This window comes from Xyrauchen texanus, chromosome 29, assembly GCF_025860055.1.
Source record: "Xyrauchen texanus isolate HMW12.3.18 chromosome 29, RBS_HiC_50CHRs, whole genome shotgun sequence".
In the NCBI taxonomy this organism is placed as follows: domain Eukaryota; kingdom Metazoa; phylum Chordata; class Actinopteri; order Cypriniformes; family Catostomidae; genus Xyrauchen; species Xyrauchen texanus.
In genome coordinates, this window is record NC_068304.1 from 28,434,815 (window position 1) to 28,449,426 (window position 14,612).

The 14,612-nt window shown below is 38.2% G+C and overlaps 2 protein-coding genes across 3 annotated transcripts in view; one reads left to right on the forward strand and one right to left on the reverse strand.

Moving 5' to 3' along the window:
• Window positions 1–752: 752 nt before the first annotated feature.
• LOC127622839 (translocon-associated protein subunit gamma) lies at window positions 753–2,958 on the forward strand. Its single transcript, XM_052096946.1, has 5 exons — window positions 753–983; window positions 1,369–1,495; window positions 2,190–2,288; window positions 2,405–2,536; window positions 2,694–2,958. The coding sequence occupies exons 1-5, from the start codon at window positions 851–853 to the stop codon at window positions 2,758–2,760; spliced, it is 558 nt and encodes a 185-aa protein (XP_051952906.1). The 5' UTR covers window positions 753–850; the 3' UTR covers window positions 2,761–2,958.
• Window positions 2,959–3,015: 57 nt separating this feature from the next.
• LOC127622837 (voltage-gated potassium channel subunit beta-1-like) overlaps window positions 3,016–14,612 on the reverse strand; it is a 116,451-nt gene continuing 104,854 nt past the window's right edge. For both annotated transcript variants that reach the window (XM_052096942.1, XM_052096943.1), the window contains 7 exons: window positions 13,443–13,529; window positions 9,458–9,543; window positions 7,053–7,173; window positions 6,786–6,880; window positions 6,499–6,619; window positions 6,112–6,200; window positions 3,016–5,748 (listed from right to left, as the gene is read on the reverse strand). In XM_052096942.1, coding sequence (XP_051952902.1) covers window positions 5,659–5,748; window positions 6,112–6,200; window positions 6,499–6,619; window positions 6,786–6,880; window positions 7,053–7,173; window positions 9,458–9,543; window positions 13,443–13,529 — 689 coding nt within the window. In that variant the 3' untranslated portion in view covers window positions 3,016–5,658. The remainder of the gene's footprint in view (window positions 5,749–6,111; window positions 6,201–6,498; window positions 6,620–6,785; window positions 6,881–7,052; window positions 7,174–9,457; window positions 9,544–13,442; window positions 13,530–14,612) is intronic.

The following is a 14,612-nucleotide window of genomic DNA, read 5'->3' on the forward strand; positions in this document are numbered from 1 at the left end:
ATTTACCATTCATAAATGCTGAAAAACACATCACAACACTTGTTCATACAAGAGGGATCAGTGCCTTGTAGAGGTAATGATAGAAAATCAGAGAAACAGCTTCTGGTGTGTAGTCTAGGGCATATATACATTGTATGTCCTCCTATCAGTTTTAGGATTTTGCGCATGCCCACATGAAAAAACTGATGATACTTGTGGCCGCCAGAACAAAGAGCTTTTCATAGTAGCATAATAAAAGGAACAATAATGACACCTATTAATTTAAATACATATTTAACATGAAGTTAATATACCATTGAACCCATTGATTTACTACAGTAATATTGTAGTAGCAACCATAGTTAATTGTGTGGTACCTAAATACCATGGTTAAACTATACTGTATCACTGTAGTGAAATGTTTAATTTTTGTAAGGGTAAACAAAACAGAAGTCTAATCATTTTCTGTTTAGGCAAAAAAAATAAAATAATATTCATGACTTGAATAATGACTAAAATTATTATTTAAAATTACCCATTTTATCCCAAGTAATCGCAAAAAATAAATTTTACAGAAGTATTGGTATCGGTATTGGTTTCGACGATACTGGACTTGAAAATATTGATATCGGATCGAAAAGAAAATAAGTGGTATCGCCAATCCACAGTCTCCTGTGGCAAGTGCGATTGTTCATCCCATACAGTAGAAGGCAGCACGTCCGCGAGACTTCCACAGCTTTGCGAGCGCGAGCATTCATTCTACGTCACTGTTTGTGCTGACGCGGCGTAATCGCTTCATCCATTCGGAGCACATACGTGTCTGTCTCTTTTCAGCCGTGCTAAGGATCGGAGAGAAGGAAAGACTATAGCCATGGCACCCAAAGCAAGCAACAAACAGCAGTCAGAGGAGGATCTCCTCCTGCAGGACTTTAGCAGGAATCTGTCCGCTAAATCCACGGCGCTTTTCTACGGCAATGGTCTCATTGTGTCCGCGATCCCGATCTGTAAGTTCAGCAGCTGGAGACTCTAGTTTCTGATGCTGTTTGATTAATTCAACAACGATTCAGAAGTCTTAGTCGATTCTATTCTATTCTAATCCGCTACTTCTATTATGACAAATGTTGCTAGTTAGATTGAATAGTCTTGCACGAATCTATATCATACTCCAAATGAACTCTCTGTGTGGGGTGTTTGTGTTTTATATAATATTTTGTTATATGATTTGCTAGTGATTCATTCAATAAATGTTCTTTGATGACAGTGACCATTGTTTGTCAAATCTGAATGCTAAAAGATTTGTGTTATTGATTGTTCCATGAGTACAAGTACGATTACTCCCTTTGGGTTGAGTATTTGTCTACTTTTTGCTTATTTGTCTTTTCGAAACAGGGCTTTTCTGGAGGATCTGGCATATGGATTTGGTCCAGTCCGCAGTGCTGTATGCAGTCATGACCTTAGTCAGTACATACCTGGTTGCCTTCGCTTACAAGAATGTTAAATTTGTCCTTAAGCATAAGTAAGATGGTGTCCCTTGGATCTCAACACATTGTGTTTCAATGCACTCAGTTAATACTAATTCTGATTGACTGTTTTGGATATGTAAGGGATAGTTCACCCAAAAATTAAAATGTTCTAATCATTTACTCACCCTCATGCCATCCCAGATGTGAATGACTTTCTTTTGAACACAAAAATATCCCAGCTCTGCTAGTCCACTTAATGCAAGTGAATGGTGGCCAGAACTTTGAAGCTCCAAAAAGCTAATCAAGGCACCATAAATGCAATCCATAAGACTCCAGCGGTTTAATCGATGTCTTCAGAAACGTTGCCTAGTAGGTGGCGATATGCACAAAGAATGTAAAAGTGGAAATTTATAGTAAAAGGGGGCTTATATATTGATCTGTTTTTCACCCACACTTATGTCCTTTCTTAAACCACTGGAGTCGTATGGATTACTTTTATGCTACATTTATGGACCTTCAAAGTTCTGTCCACCATTCACTTGCATTAAATGGACCAACAGAGCTGACATTTTTTTCTAAAAATCTTAATTTTTCTTAAAAAGAAAGACTTGCACATCTGGGATGGCATGAGGGTGTGTAAATGATGAGAACATTTTCAATTTTGGGTGAACTATCCCTTTAATGTCAACTATGTTAGTTGATTAAATAAGACAACCGAATTGATAATTAAGGAACTGGCACTTTCAGAGTGGCCCAGAAACGTGAAGATGCTGTGTCCAAGGAAGTGACCCGCAAGCTCTCTGAAGCAGACAACCGCAAAATGTCCCGCAAAGAGAAGGACGAGAGGTAAGTTTGTCACATGTATTGTATTGATCTTTGAATGGTTTTGGTAGCTTGAGTAAAATGGATTTAATGACATCTACTCTTTATGTAGCCTTTTGATCTGCTTCTCATTTCTACAGAATCCTTTGGAAGAAGAATGAAGTCGCTGATTATGAGGCCACAACTTTCTCCATCTTTTACAACAACACTCTGTTCCTCTTGCTTGTCATCGTTGCCTCTTTCTTCCTGTTGAAAAACTTCAATCCAACAGTGTAAGCACTCTTACTTCCTTTCCACATGACTACATCATCAGACCAAAGTTTGCTATACTATAATCTCTCTTGAATATTTATTGTTTGTTTGGTAAACATATTGACATGCACCAACTGCATTGAAGTGTAATGTGTCCCCTTGATGTTTGTTTTACAGCAACTACATTCTGTCCATTAGTGCCTCTTCAGGTCTGATCGCCCTGCTGTCTACAGGGTCCAAATAAGAGACTGATTGCATCAGTAGAAGATGAGGAACAAACAAATGAAACGATTGAGTTAGGGGAGGAAGGGTTGTTTTCTTTTTGGGAGGGCATTTATCATTTCCTCTGTAAAACTTTCATGAAATTCATGATCGATAAATGCTGAAAGGCCTTTTTACGTCTGGACTTTTTTGTTTTGTACAAATAAATGGCAGTTGAGACCAGTGTCTCTTCCTTTTTTCCCCTACAGTTGATAAATGAGTAAAGCATACACTTGGATTTACTGGCCTTATGCATTTTTTATTTCAAGCATAAATAATCTACCTCTATATACTGTGTAAATATTTATATTTACAGAATTCACTGTGGCCATACAGGGAGAGATACATGATATGATAAAAGACCCTGATGCAGAGATTCATAACAGCTGTGAATCCAACATGTCTTTTTTTTTCCCTCCTGAAACAATTTTAAAAACAGGAGTCTATGGTGTGATCTCTTCAATTTTGTAAAACACTTAATTTAAAATTGACAAAAGCTCACAGTATTACACTCATGGACCCATGGGAGAATGGGTAAGCCCTAATGTTCATGCAGGTTAGAATCAAGGCACTCCGCAGGGAGATAGGACTAAAGGCAACACTACTGTCATTATCCAATGGAAAGCCTTCTGAATTCTTTGGATGTTACATCAAGGTTTCCTCCTAGAAATGCACCGGTTTACTAGGATTTGTTCTATACAGAGCCATCAGGTGATTCCCATGAAGCCTGTCAAGAAAATGTCCTGATGCTATTTTATTCCTAAATCAAAAGCTTTGCTTATAGAAAAGGAAGCTTATTTTTAGGGCCATTAATATTTTTTATTTTGCTGCATTCTTATGGCAGTTACACACATTTACCACCTAAGTCTATTTACAAGATGGTTATTTTGACATTTGCATTACTGCAATGTGAAAACATATTTAAATTAAGTATTTACACATCATAGTACTGCTCCCTTGGGCACTTCATTTAATTTTTGCTGATTGTTATAAAACAAGATCATGCTGCAGCATTTTTATTGTAATACAGCAAAAAAATTACTGTTATGGTAATAAGAATCATTCAAAACAATGGGAATAGTAGAAGTAAACCATCTGGATGCATTATGGTAATTGGAGAATTGGAAGTTAAAATGTGCATAAGTGTCCAGAAATTATAACAATGAAATATTCCGGGTTCAATGTAAATTTAGCTCAATTGACTGCCACTTACAATGGAAGTTGACCAATCCATAAACATTAAAAATACTGTTGTAAAAGTATAGCCACAAGACGTAAACATGCGTGTTAACATGATTTTAGTGATATAAATGCCTAATCTTTTCACTGTAAAGTTATTTCCAATTTTATAACTTCATTGCCATTACAACGTAAAGCCATAAACCTGCAAACAGCCATAAAAACATCAATTTAAACAACTAATTAATGTAAGTGCTCTTATAAAATTGTAAGCTTCCATTTCTGTCTTTAAACCCTCCAAAAAATGGCCCCATTCTCATCTGTTGTACTCTAGTGCCTCACCGTAACCTCGATTCTGGCTTATTTTATAGAAAAAGAGGGGTGAGTTGAAACTATTTTTGTGGTAATCAACATTATGCCACAAATTCTGTTGATTGATCTTAGCTTGTAATTAATTTTAATCTTATATTATTTGTATTGGTTTGGGGTTCAATGTGACCAGGACATTTTCTTGACAGGTTTCGTGAGAATCGCCTCATGAACAGATAAACAATTCTGCTTATTTCCTCGTGCTAGATATAAACAGATTTTAAATTAGGCCTAATCTAAAAGCTCAGAGATGTAAAATACTGCCGGGTAAGCAGCATGTCTGTGATAAAAATGCCAAGGGCATGATAAAGTATGGCTTTCAAGTAGGGTGAGCAAGAGCTATAATAAAAACCAACAAGGCTCCTGCAAATTGTAAATTAGATTTAACCCTATAATTCTGCAATGCTGCCATGCATATTGTGAGCGCCTTGCTGAGCCCTAATTTGTGTTTCACGGATCTTCTGACTAAATGGAAGTCCAGGCCTAAAGAGGAAACTGGTGGGAATCCAGAACACTCATTTCTAAATAAACACTGCCATGGCATAAGATACAATATGCATGTTATTTTCAGAACAATTCTAATACTGTATACGGCTATGTGGATTGAGGTCTTTTTTTACAATACAGTTGCATGTTAAGTCAGTACATGTTCATAGATTTCTCAGAGAGTACTGCTACCCTTATTATTTTATCACATTTCTAAGATCACAGGTGTGCAATACATTTCCTTCCACAGGTAAGAAACACCCGAAGCCCATAGCATGAAACAAACAAACGCATTCTCTTTAAAATGTCTCTCATAAAAATACTGAATAACAATACAGGCTTTCTTGCACAAGCAAAACAAAATCTTTACGAATGCAGATGACCATTCCACTGAGTCTTTTGCTCTACTGTCTGTGGAAACAGATTTGCAGTTACTGCATTTGAACACAAGAGGGCCTCCACTCTCTGTCCATCCCAATACTTCCAACATTCCAATAGCTGATGATTTTGAGAGCAGAGGCCAAGAATGGATCAGTTCATTTTAAATTATAATTTCTAGATGACTTCAGAGCAGTGCTCAACAGCATTGCTGTTTATAAATGCAAGGTGTCTTTATGAATGACAGCTTGACACCACTTGTTGGGATTCTTGCTGTAGTGTTGGAATGCAAAGGCACACCAGAAAAGAGAGATGATGCAGGTACAGGTTATTGTGGACAGCTCTCTAAGGCTTCAGAGAGAGGCCAGACCAATGATGAAAAAAGAGTCGGAGCAGGAACCACTGAGGGCACAACAATGCTACACACATCAGTTACTATCTCTCTTCACTCTTAGTGTGACGCGATGCCCTACGGCCGATAGTCCTTCTTGTTGTACGGCCTGTTCCCCAGTATATGATCAATATCTGAGACCACATGGGACGTCATCTTTGGAAGTACCTGGATGGACAACAAATGAAAAGGGAATCAATTAGGACATTGGCAATACATTGATTTCAGAAATACGCCAATGCTGAAACTGAGGAAAATGGCTTTATATACCAAAATAATTTGGTTTTAGTACAGTTGAGCCAAACTTTCAGTCCCACGACTGATCATAGTTTAAGAAATTTGATTTTGGTCATACAATTTGTATGTGTTTTGTCTTAGCACAGCAGTATAGTTGTCACTGCATTTAAAGTTAGGATAGGAGACAGTATTTATTTTTTTTTTTAAAAGACAGTATTTAAAAATTAGACTTACACACATCACCTTTAAGTGTTTGTGATATATGCTGATACACATAACATTTTGTATGTTCACCTGTATGGCTCCCAGGTTTTCAGTAAGCTGCTCTGCATTAGAGGTTCCTAATAGTACAGAGCTTACACCCTCGTTTCGCAGACACCACGCTGGACAGAAAGAGTGACGGGAAAATAAAAATAATTCCTCACATTTTCATAGCACTTTTCTGGACAGTGTCATTTAAAGTGCTTAAAAGAAAGTGGGGGACTCCCCTAAACCAACACAGTTATGAAGCATCTACCTGGGTGATATTATGGCAGTGCTTTAAAATTATTGTTTGTTTGGATCAACAATAATTTAAGAATTACAACAAAGAACTGAAACCATGCAGCAGCCATTCTAGCTATGTAAATCCTGAACTGCCAGTTCCATCAGTAGCAGAAGTCTTGAGGAGATGCGCCTTACCTACGGCAAGCTGAGGCAACGTGCAGCCAAGCTTTTCAGCAATATGGCCGAGTTCCTTCAACTTAGCCTGCTGCTTTCGTCCATCCTCACTGACTATTTTGTCTTTCAGCCACTGGTATGACTGAAAATGAAAAAAATGAAACATAAGACAAAACAAAAGAGTCAGGATGGAAGAATCCTGGCAGTGAATAACAGTTTTAGTTCTTAGTCTTATTTTGTATGCTCTACAGCAATATTTCTAGTAAATTAAGATTTGTCTGCAATTTATCTGAATTTGTCTGTGGTACCTTCATAGCCGCCCTGGATGTGTCTGGGATACCTTTTTCATACTTCCCAGTGATGATCCCACAGGCCAAAGGGGACCATGTCACAGCCCCCACACCTACAGACACACAAAATATTATTATAGCATGTCATCTAGAGACAGTTTAGGATTTATGAAGATGAGCAGCGTCCTGTCAGTGATTAACATGACAACATCGTATTTGGAAAGAATGCATTTTTAGATAGGGTTTGGTGAGTAAATGTAGACTGATGATGGAATTGACACCTGCCTATCTTATGGTAGAGCTCTGGCAGCTGCACTTCCACTTTCTCCCTCTGGAAGAGATGATACTCAGCCTGCTCACACACTGGAGGAATCAGGTTAAACTGCCTGGCTACGGAGTATGCCTCCTACAGAGAAAAGTGAATAACTATTTATTTACAAGCTTTATCCTTCAGCCATTGGTTGCACATACACCGATCAGCCACAACATTAAAACCACCTGCCTAATATTGTGTAGGTCCCTCTCGTGCCACCAAACAGCACCAACCCTCATCTCAGAATAGTATTTCTTCTCACCACAATTGTACAGAATAGACTTTGTCAGTTAGAACCAGTCTGGCCATTCTCTGTTGACCTCTCTCATCAACAAGGCATTTCCATCCACAGAACTGCCCATAACTGGATGTATTGTGTTTTTGGCACCATTCTGAGTAAATTATAAGACTATTGTGTGTGATAATCCCAAGAGATCAGCAGTTACAGAAATACTCAAACCAGCCCATCTGGCACCAACAATCATCCATGCGATTATCTAATCAACCAATCGTGTGGCAGCAGTGCAGTGCATAAAATCATACAGATACGGGTCAGGAGCTTCAGTTAATCTTCACATCAACCATCTGAATGGGGAAAACTTTTGATCTACGTGATTTGGAGCGTGGAATGATTGTTGGTGCCAGACAGGCTGGACTGAGTGTTTCTGTAACTGCTGATCTCCTGGGATTTTCACACACAAAAGTCTCTAAAATTTACTCCGAATGGTGCCAAAAACAAAAAACATCTAGTGAGGGGCAGTTCTGCAGAAGGAAACACCTTGCTGATGAGAGAGGTCAACAGAGAATAGCCAGACTGGTTCGAACCGAAAAAGTCTACGGTAACTCAGAGAACTGCTATGTACAATTGTGGTGAGAAGAACAGAATCTCAGAATGTCATTTTGTAATGCGGGTTGGTGCTGTTTTGGCAGCATAAGGGGGACCTACACCATTTTAGGCAGGTGGTTTTAATGTTGTGGCTGATCGGTGTATGTACAGTGATCCCAAACATATTTGGACACTTTTGGATCCTTAACTCACACTTAAAGTGTATTAATTGAATTTGATGACATGGATAACAAAATATCAAAGAGGCATCTACAACCAAATGATGCTTGGCCTTTTCTCAGAGCTAATCTCACTTTTCTGAGGCTTTTTTTTTAACCAAACTGATCTGGTCTCTTTTTTAGTGGATGTATGAAGTCAGATTCTCCACAAAGATGCCCTAGAAGAGCAACTACTGTGTGTGTGTGTGTGTGTGTGTGTTTTGTTAAATAACAAAAAGGCATTCATATATTTCTAAGTGTGGTTTAAGTGTCCAAATACATCTTTGGTCCACTTTATACTTGTAATAGGTGTTATTCAGACATATGATCTCAAGGATGCTTTCATAATTTCTCCACTAGTACTCCAGGGCAGCAAATATTCCAGATATCACACTTTGAATGCAAATACTTTTCTCATCATATATACAGTACATATAGTAATATCACATAACTGATGATTACCCTATTCACACCTTTTTTTGTGTGCATGCAAGTGCTAAAATATATGCACATACTGAGCTCTCATGATCTCTCTCCTTTGATTTTAGAATTTGCAATGCACTATCATTTACACGTTCCATGATGTAAACCTACGTTCCAGTCGTGGGAGTGCTGCATGGAATGATCTGGCGTGACATCAGAACATGCTATTATCACTGTCACACAAATTACAGGTAATCTCTATGTCTCCTTGCTGGCTGTTCCTGTAAAATCCCTGATCAAGCCTCAATTTATCACCCATGAATTAATAATGCCAGTGCTTAATTACAACATATCAGTTTGTGCAAACTTGCTTTGTGCTACACTGCAATTACAGCAGCATACAATACTGGCAAACACTGACTTCAGGGCTAAAAATATGTGAAGTGAACAAAATACACAAGAAGTGCTATTCTGTTGTCAATGCAAATACTGTTTGCCCCCAAAGTGCCTGTTTCTATTTATCCTTATACAGAAAGTCAATAATCAGCGATATGCCGAGTTCTTGCCAGGCGAAACACCACACTACAGAGTGCTAAGTTAGAGATCAAAGCAGACGCTTGGATCTTTTGTGTGAGCTCTGCAGGGCACCTTAAAATTGGATCAGCCAATATCTGTTCAAATATAGTCTATGTTCCCCTATGTTTCATCCTAAAATTGATTGAAAAAATATTTTTCTTTTAATGTTGTCAGGTTCTGTAGCTTAACGTAGAGCATGGCACCAACAACGGTAAGGTTGTGGGTTTAAATGGATAAAAGTCATCTCATCTTAGTGATACAGTAGATTTCTACTGAAATGCGGTGTTCTGCAGGGTAACTTGACACTGAGGTTTATGAAAATGCTTGAACCCACCATTATTTCCATAGCGGTCCATCTTGAGGTACCCCAGTACATGGACATGCCTTGGTTTATCACATAGGTCATGGCTCTGACAATCTCTGGGGAAACAAAAAAATGCACAAAGCCAATGCTGTTACCAGACATGAAGCAAAACTTGCTTTATTCTGTGAGACACAAAAGGAGATGTTGATCAAAATGACAGCCTCAGTCACCATCACTTTCATTGTACAGAAAACAGATGCTATGAAAGTGAATGGTGACCGAGGCTAACATTCTGCCTTTGTGTTCCACGGAAGAAAGTCATTCTGGTTTGGAGCGATATGAGGGTACAGAAAGTAAATAATGACAGACTTTCATTTTTGGGTGAAATATCACTTTCCTTTTCCTTCTCTGACTCTTACTGTTTCTTGTTAGCTTGAATCAGGATGTGTATAATAAAAAAAGTGTTCAGTTAAACATCTCCAAACAAACAGAATCTGAGTTTGCAATGGGGGGTGTTAACTTGAGAGAGAAGACATAGTGGGGGAACAGAGAGAGAGAAGTGTGCCTAGTTGGGCTGCGACAAGCAGTAGTTAGTCAAATAAATAGAACTGTAAAATTCGGCTCTCTATGTATTTTTCTACTATTTTCAGGAGGTGGCTAAATCTGGTTTGGTTCAATATACTGTAGTTTTATTTGATGTGTCTGAGCTTGAGTTGATTAAGTTAAACTTGACTTCATTCAATGTGATTTCACTCAATTCAATAAGTGCACTCTTGCGGAATAAATGCATGATTAACTACAGCGTAACTTTATATTCCCTTCAGCTTTTACCCTTCGGGCTGATGAAATGGAAATCAGCTTGTTCCTGCATTAGAGGTACGAAAGAGCTAAAGAGCGAGAAAAGAAAAAGACAAGAGCCAGAGGACTGCAGGGCCACTGAGGAACTTTCAAATGCATAGCACACACAGTGCGGAGCCCTTACTAAACTCTGGACACTTTACACATCAATGCAGAAGAAAAGCACTGCATAGTTATTAGCCTGTCCATGAATAGAGAAAAACATAAAGAGAGAGAGAGAGGTCTAGCAGGAACAAATTCGAAAGAGACAAACTGAAGATATTTCTCTGCCCTACAGTATTGTCTTCAGTTTCTCTTGGTACAGCAATAGCTCTTTTCAGATAAGAGACATATACTGGCCTTGAAGCAAACCAAATACACAAAAACATTGCAAAAACTTCAAGTAAAATAATCTGTCAAAAGGGTAAACAAAAAATAATTTAGTAAGATTTCTTGAAATTAGAATAAATATCCGCCAATGTAACTATTAATGGATCTTAAAGACTAGACATACATGCTTAAACTAAGCAAGTTGAGCTTTATCCTAATATGACCCCATGTCCACATGTGTCTCTAGTTTTGTTTGAATTGCCGCATTAAAAACTAATTTTTTTGTTTATCAGCGTGCTGATAAACATGATGTTCACGTTTGTGGATATTGGGACATTATTTCCTGAAAAGTTGAAAAAACATGGTAGTTATTTTGAATAACTTTCAACATTAACACATCTGTGGGTCATTTCGCTTCATTTTAATACAAAGCTTGTTATATTTATTTTGTTATCACTGTACAATATGGTTCTATTAAGTAATATTAGTAAATGCAAACCTATATTTACTGTGCATTTTCATATTGAGAATCAATATGTTCATCCAAATGCTAAAACACTTTACTTTCTGAGGCTTTATATGGAGTTAGGATCAAAATAAATTTCATTTAAACTGTTCTGAGACCAGAGCAGAGAGACAGCATACTGGAGGTTGTCATTCATGAAATGAAAGGTGCCATACATTGTTCCCATCAGGCTACTCAGCCTTATAGGCTCCATATGGTTAGGATTCGGGTGGGGGAGGGGCCAGGGAATTCGCTGCCTGCCAGGCACAAACCGGGGCACTTTGTACAATGGGCACAAAATAGGGAGCAAGGGGACATCCTATAGCTTTCTATGCAGCTAAGTGCATTCACTCCTAAAAATCCAACCAAAAGTTCAGTTTCAGGCTGCAGATGATGTTTGGACCATTTAAAATGTTTGGCAGACATGGTTAATCAATACTTAGATTCAGAATTTATAATGCTACATTTTATTTTAACAGGGTTGGTAGTGATTGGATGATATTGGTCATTACTTTGAATCAGAATTATTTATTCAGCTTTACAATAATCAGCTCTAATGTCTGTAATGTCACAAAAACATGACCAACACCCCTGTAAACATAAACAATTTGATTAAAAAAATCTGACTTTCTGTAGCTTTATACACAATCAGCATTAAAACCACCTGCCCAATATTGTGTAGGTCCCCCTCGTGCCTCCAAAACAATGCCAACCCGCATCTTAGAATAGCATTCTGATATGCTATTCTTCTGACCACAATTGTACAGAGTGGTTTTCTGAGTTACCATAGACTGTCAGTTCAAACCAATCTGGCTGTTCTGTTGACCTCTCTCATCAAAAAGGCATTTCCATCAGCAGAACTGCGCCTCACTGGAAGTTTTTTTTGTTTGTTTTTGGCATCATTCTCTATACACTAGAGACTGCTGTGCATAAAAATCCCAGGAGATCAGCAGTTACAGAAATACACAAACCTGGGCTGGCTGGATGATTGTCTGGCACCAACAATCATCCATCCGATTATCTAATCAGCCAATCATGTGGTAGCAGTGAAGTGCATACAATCATGCAGATATAGGTCAGGAGCTTCAGTTAATGTTCACATCAACCATCAGAATGGCGGAAAATGTTTTTAACTCGTGATTTGGACCAAGGCCAGATGGGTGCCAGATGGGATATTCAAGAGCATTTTCTGAAAACAAGTCTTAAAATTGTATGGAAAGTTTGCTTTTCAAGTGAATTAATTTTATTTTAAGGATATTTAGATATATTTACTACAAAACAGGACAAAGATACTGATTATAGAATATAATTTTTTCCAATGCAGAAAGAAGGAGAGATAAAGAACATATATAGTTTGCACAAAACATGACAGGATGAGGTATGAAAGGTGCATGAGAGTTGGGGAAAGAAAATTAATCTAAAAACAGTAAGGGGAAGTAACATTAGAAAAAAAAACATCTTAGGGTTCTAAATTGGCAGGAACAGTTGTTAAATTCGGTGTGTCTAAGACGTGATAAAGTGAGAGCTGTAAAAGCATGTGAAAGTGGGGATGCTTTAAACAGTCGGCTGAGTCAAGGTGACCTTGGAATACAGGACAGAGCTTTGAAATATTACTAAGCCCTGTATTCTTCACAGCAAAACAGGTCTAAGCACTACATACATTACCAGATGATCACACTGATCCTGCCTAACAAGATAATATTGCTGAGCTTACTCTTAAATGGTAAGTTAGATGGAGATATGAAGCATGCTTTGTTTAGCATGCTTCATATTGTGATAAACTCAAGTTGCCCCATTTTGTGCCTAGCAAGCTGATCAGTTTTATAAGTTCAATATGGTTGGTGTTATTAACACGTTAACGTTGGTATTAACAACGATGTGTTGGTCTTCTGGTTGTATTGCCTACCTCGTGTACCAGTAAGAAGTCAGGTTATTCAGAGTTATTACTGTGATGGCACCCTGGGGTTATTACTGTGATGGCACCCTGACTGCATAACCCTGTTATCATGACTACATCTTTCAAAGGACTCAGTTCTTCGATGGATGTGTGCCTGCAGGGCACCAAATCTTTTAGTCTGACATACTCTTTCTTTTGTACTTCTCTGGCTTTTGATGAAGTATTGTCATCTCTAACATTCCAGCACTTTCCACAGAGTGCCCCAAAGTGCTTTACTGAAAGTCCAAAAATAATTCTTCAAGAGAAATTTTTGACGAATCACTGAAAGAATTGTTGGCCTAAAAAGTCTTCCAGCTAAACCACAGACAGTTCCCCAAACACAAAGATTTTCATATTAAATATCTTGCAGAGAATAAATACTTATTTTTTTCCATAACCCAACTAACCCTCCATTGGTGTGTTGCTATCGGGACGGTTGGCAAAGACCACGTCTACATATTCCAGTTGCATTCTCTGCAGAGAGCCCTTGAGACCTGAAATAGAAAATGGTCATTGTTAAGTGTGTGTGGGTATTTATTTGTGTTCCCTTTCAGAAAATCTGCCAGTGTTTACCCAACAATGTAGCATGATTAGTTGCTCTTGAGGGACAGGTGTGTCCTAAACGTTTGCATGCATAATGACAGATCATAGAGTTTGATGAGGACTTTAAACAGTTGGGAGAAAAGGCCAAGCTCCCGTAACATGATGCAGCAAGAAACACAGTTCCAGTGCAAGGTTCATTGATCAAACGTGCCTACATGCATGTTTACTCATTGCCATCACATGTGCCTCTGTAAATTAGTTTGATTACATTGGCAAAATTATGGCGGGTTATTATACTTGGGTAAAATTCCTAATGAGGCATAACTGGCTATTTCTAAATACATTTACATCTAACTGGCTTTTAACTATCACCCTCTCACCACATTGGGGAAAAACGTTCCTACTTAATTAACCTGCACAGACGAGGTACCCCCAGCTGCGTGAGCCTGCTGGACTCTGTAGTAATTAAGCCCTTCCTGTACAAGGCCCCAGGGCACACTCTCTCTTCGTTTCTCTGTTTTTGTCACCATTCCCCAATGAACATTAATTTAGAGGGGGCTGGATTGATTGTTGAGTGTTATGAAGAGTGTTTGGGGCTAGATTCCTTTCTGTGACCATCTCTAAAGATTCACTTTACAGGATCAGCAATCTGTGATTAGATGAGTCTTTACAGTTACTTCAGACAGGGAATGAAGGTGGTTGTCAGTAGTTTGATAAAGGCAAGCCAAGGTCTGAGATTGATCAATAATATAGCACAGGGTAGCACAACGGTGTCAGCATCAACATCCTGCCTTTCCCACAGCAGGATGAGATAAATGTCTTCAATCTGTCTGTTTCAGCACCACTGAACTATTTCTCTACAACATTGTTCTCTCTATAATCAAATCAAATCAAATCACTTTATTGTCACACTACCATGTACGCAAGTGCAACAGTAGGTGAAAATCTTGTGTGCAGTTCCGAGCAACATAGCAGTCATGACAGTGATGAGACATATACCAATTTACAATAAACAATTTACACAATTTACATAT

Bases quoted from the DNA above. Each gene is read 5' to 3' on its own strand.
- LOC127622839 (XM_052096946.1), top strand. From the start codon at position 851: ATGGCACCCAAAGCAAGCAACAAACAGCAGTCAGAGGAGGATCTCCTC. The intron at 984-1,368 runs GTAAGTTCAGCA...TTTTCGAAACAG, and splicing joins TGTGTCCGCGATCCCGATCT to GGCTTTTCTGGAGGATCTGG. The intron at 1,496-2,189 runs GTAAGATGGTGT...TGGCACTTTCAG, and splicing joins AAATTTGTCCTTAAGCATAA to AGTGGCCCAGAAACGTGAAG.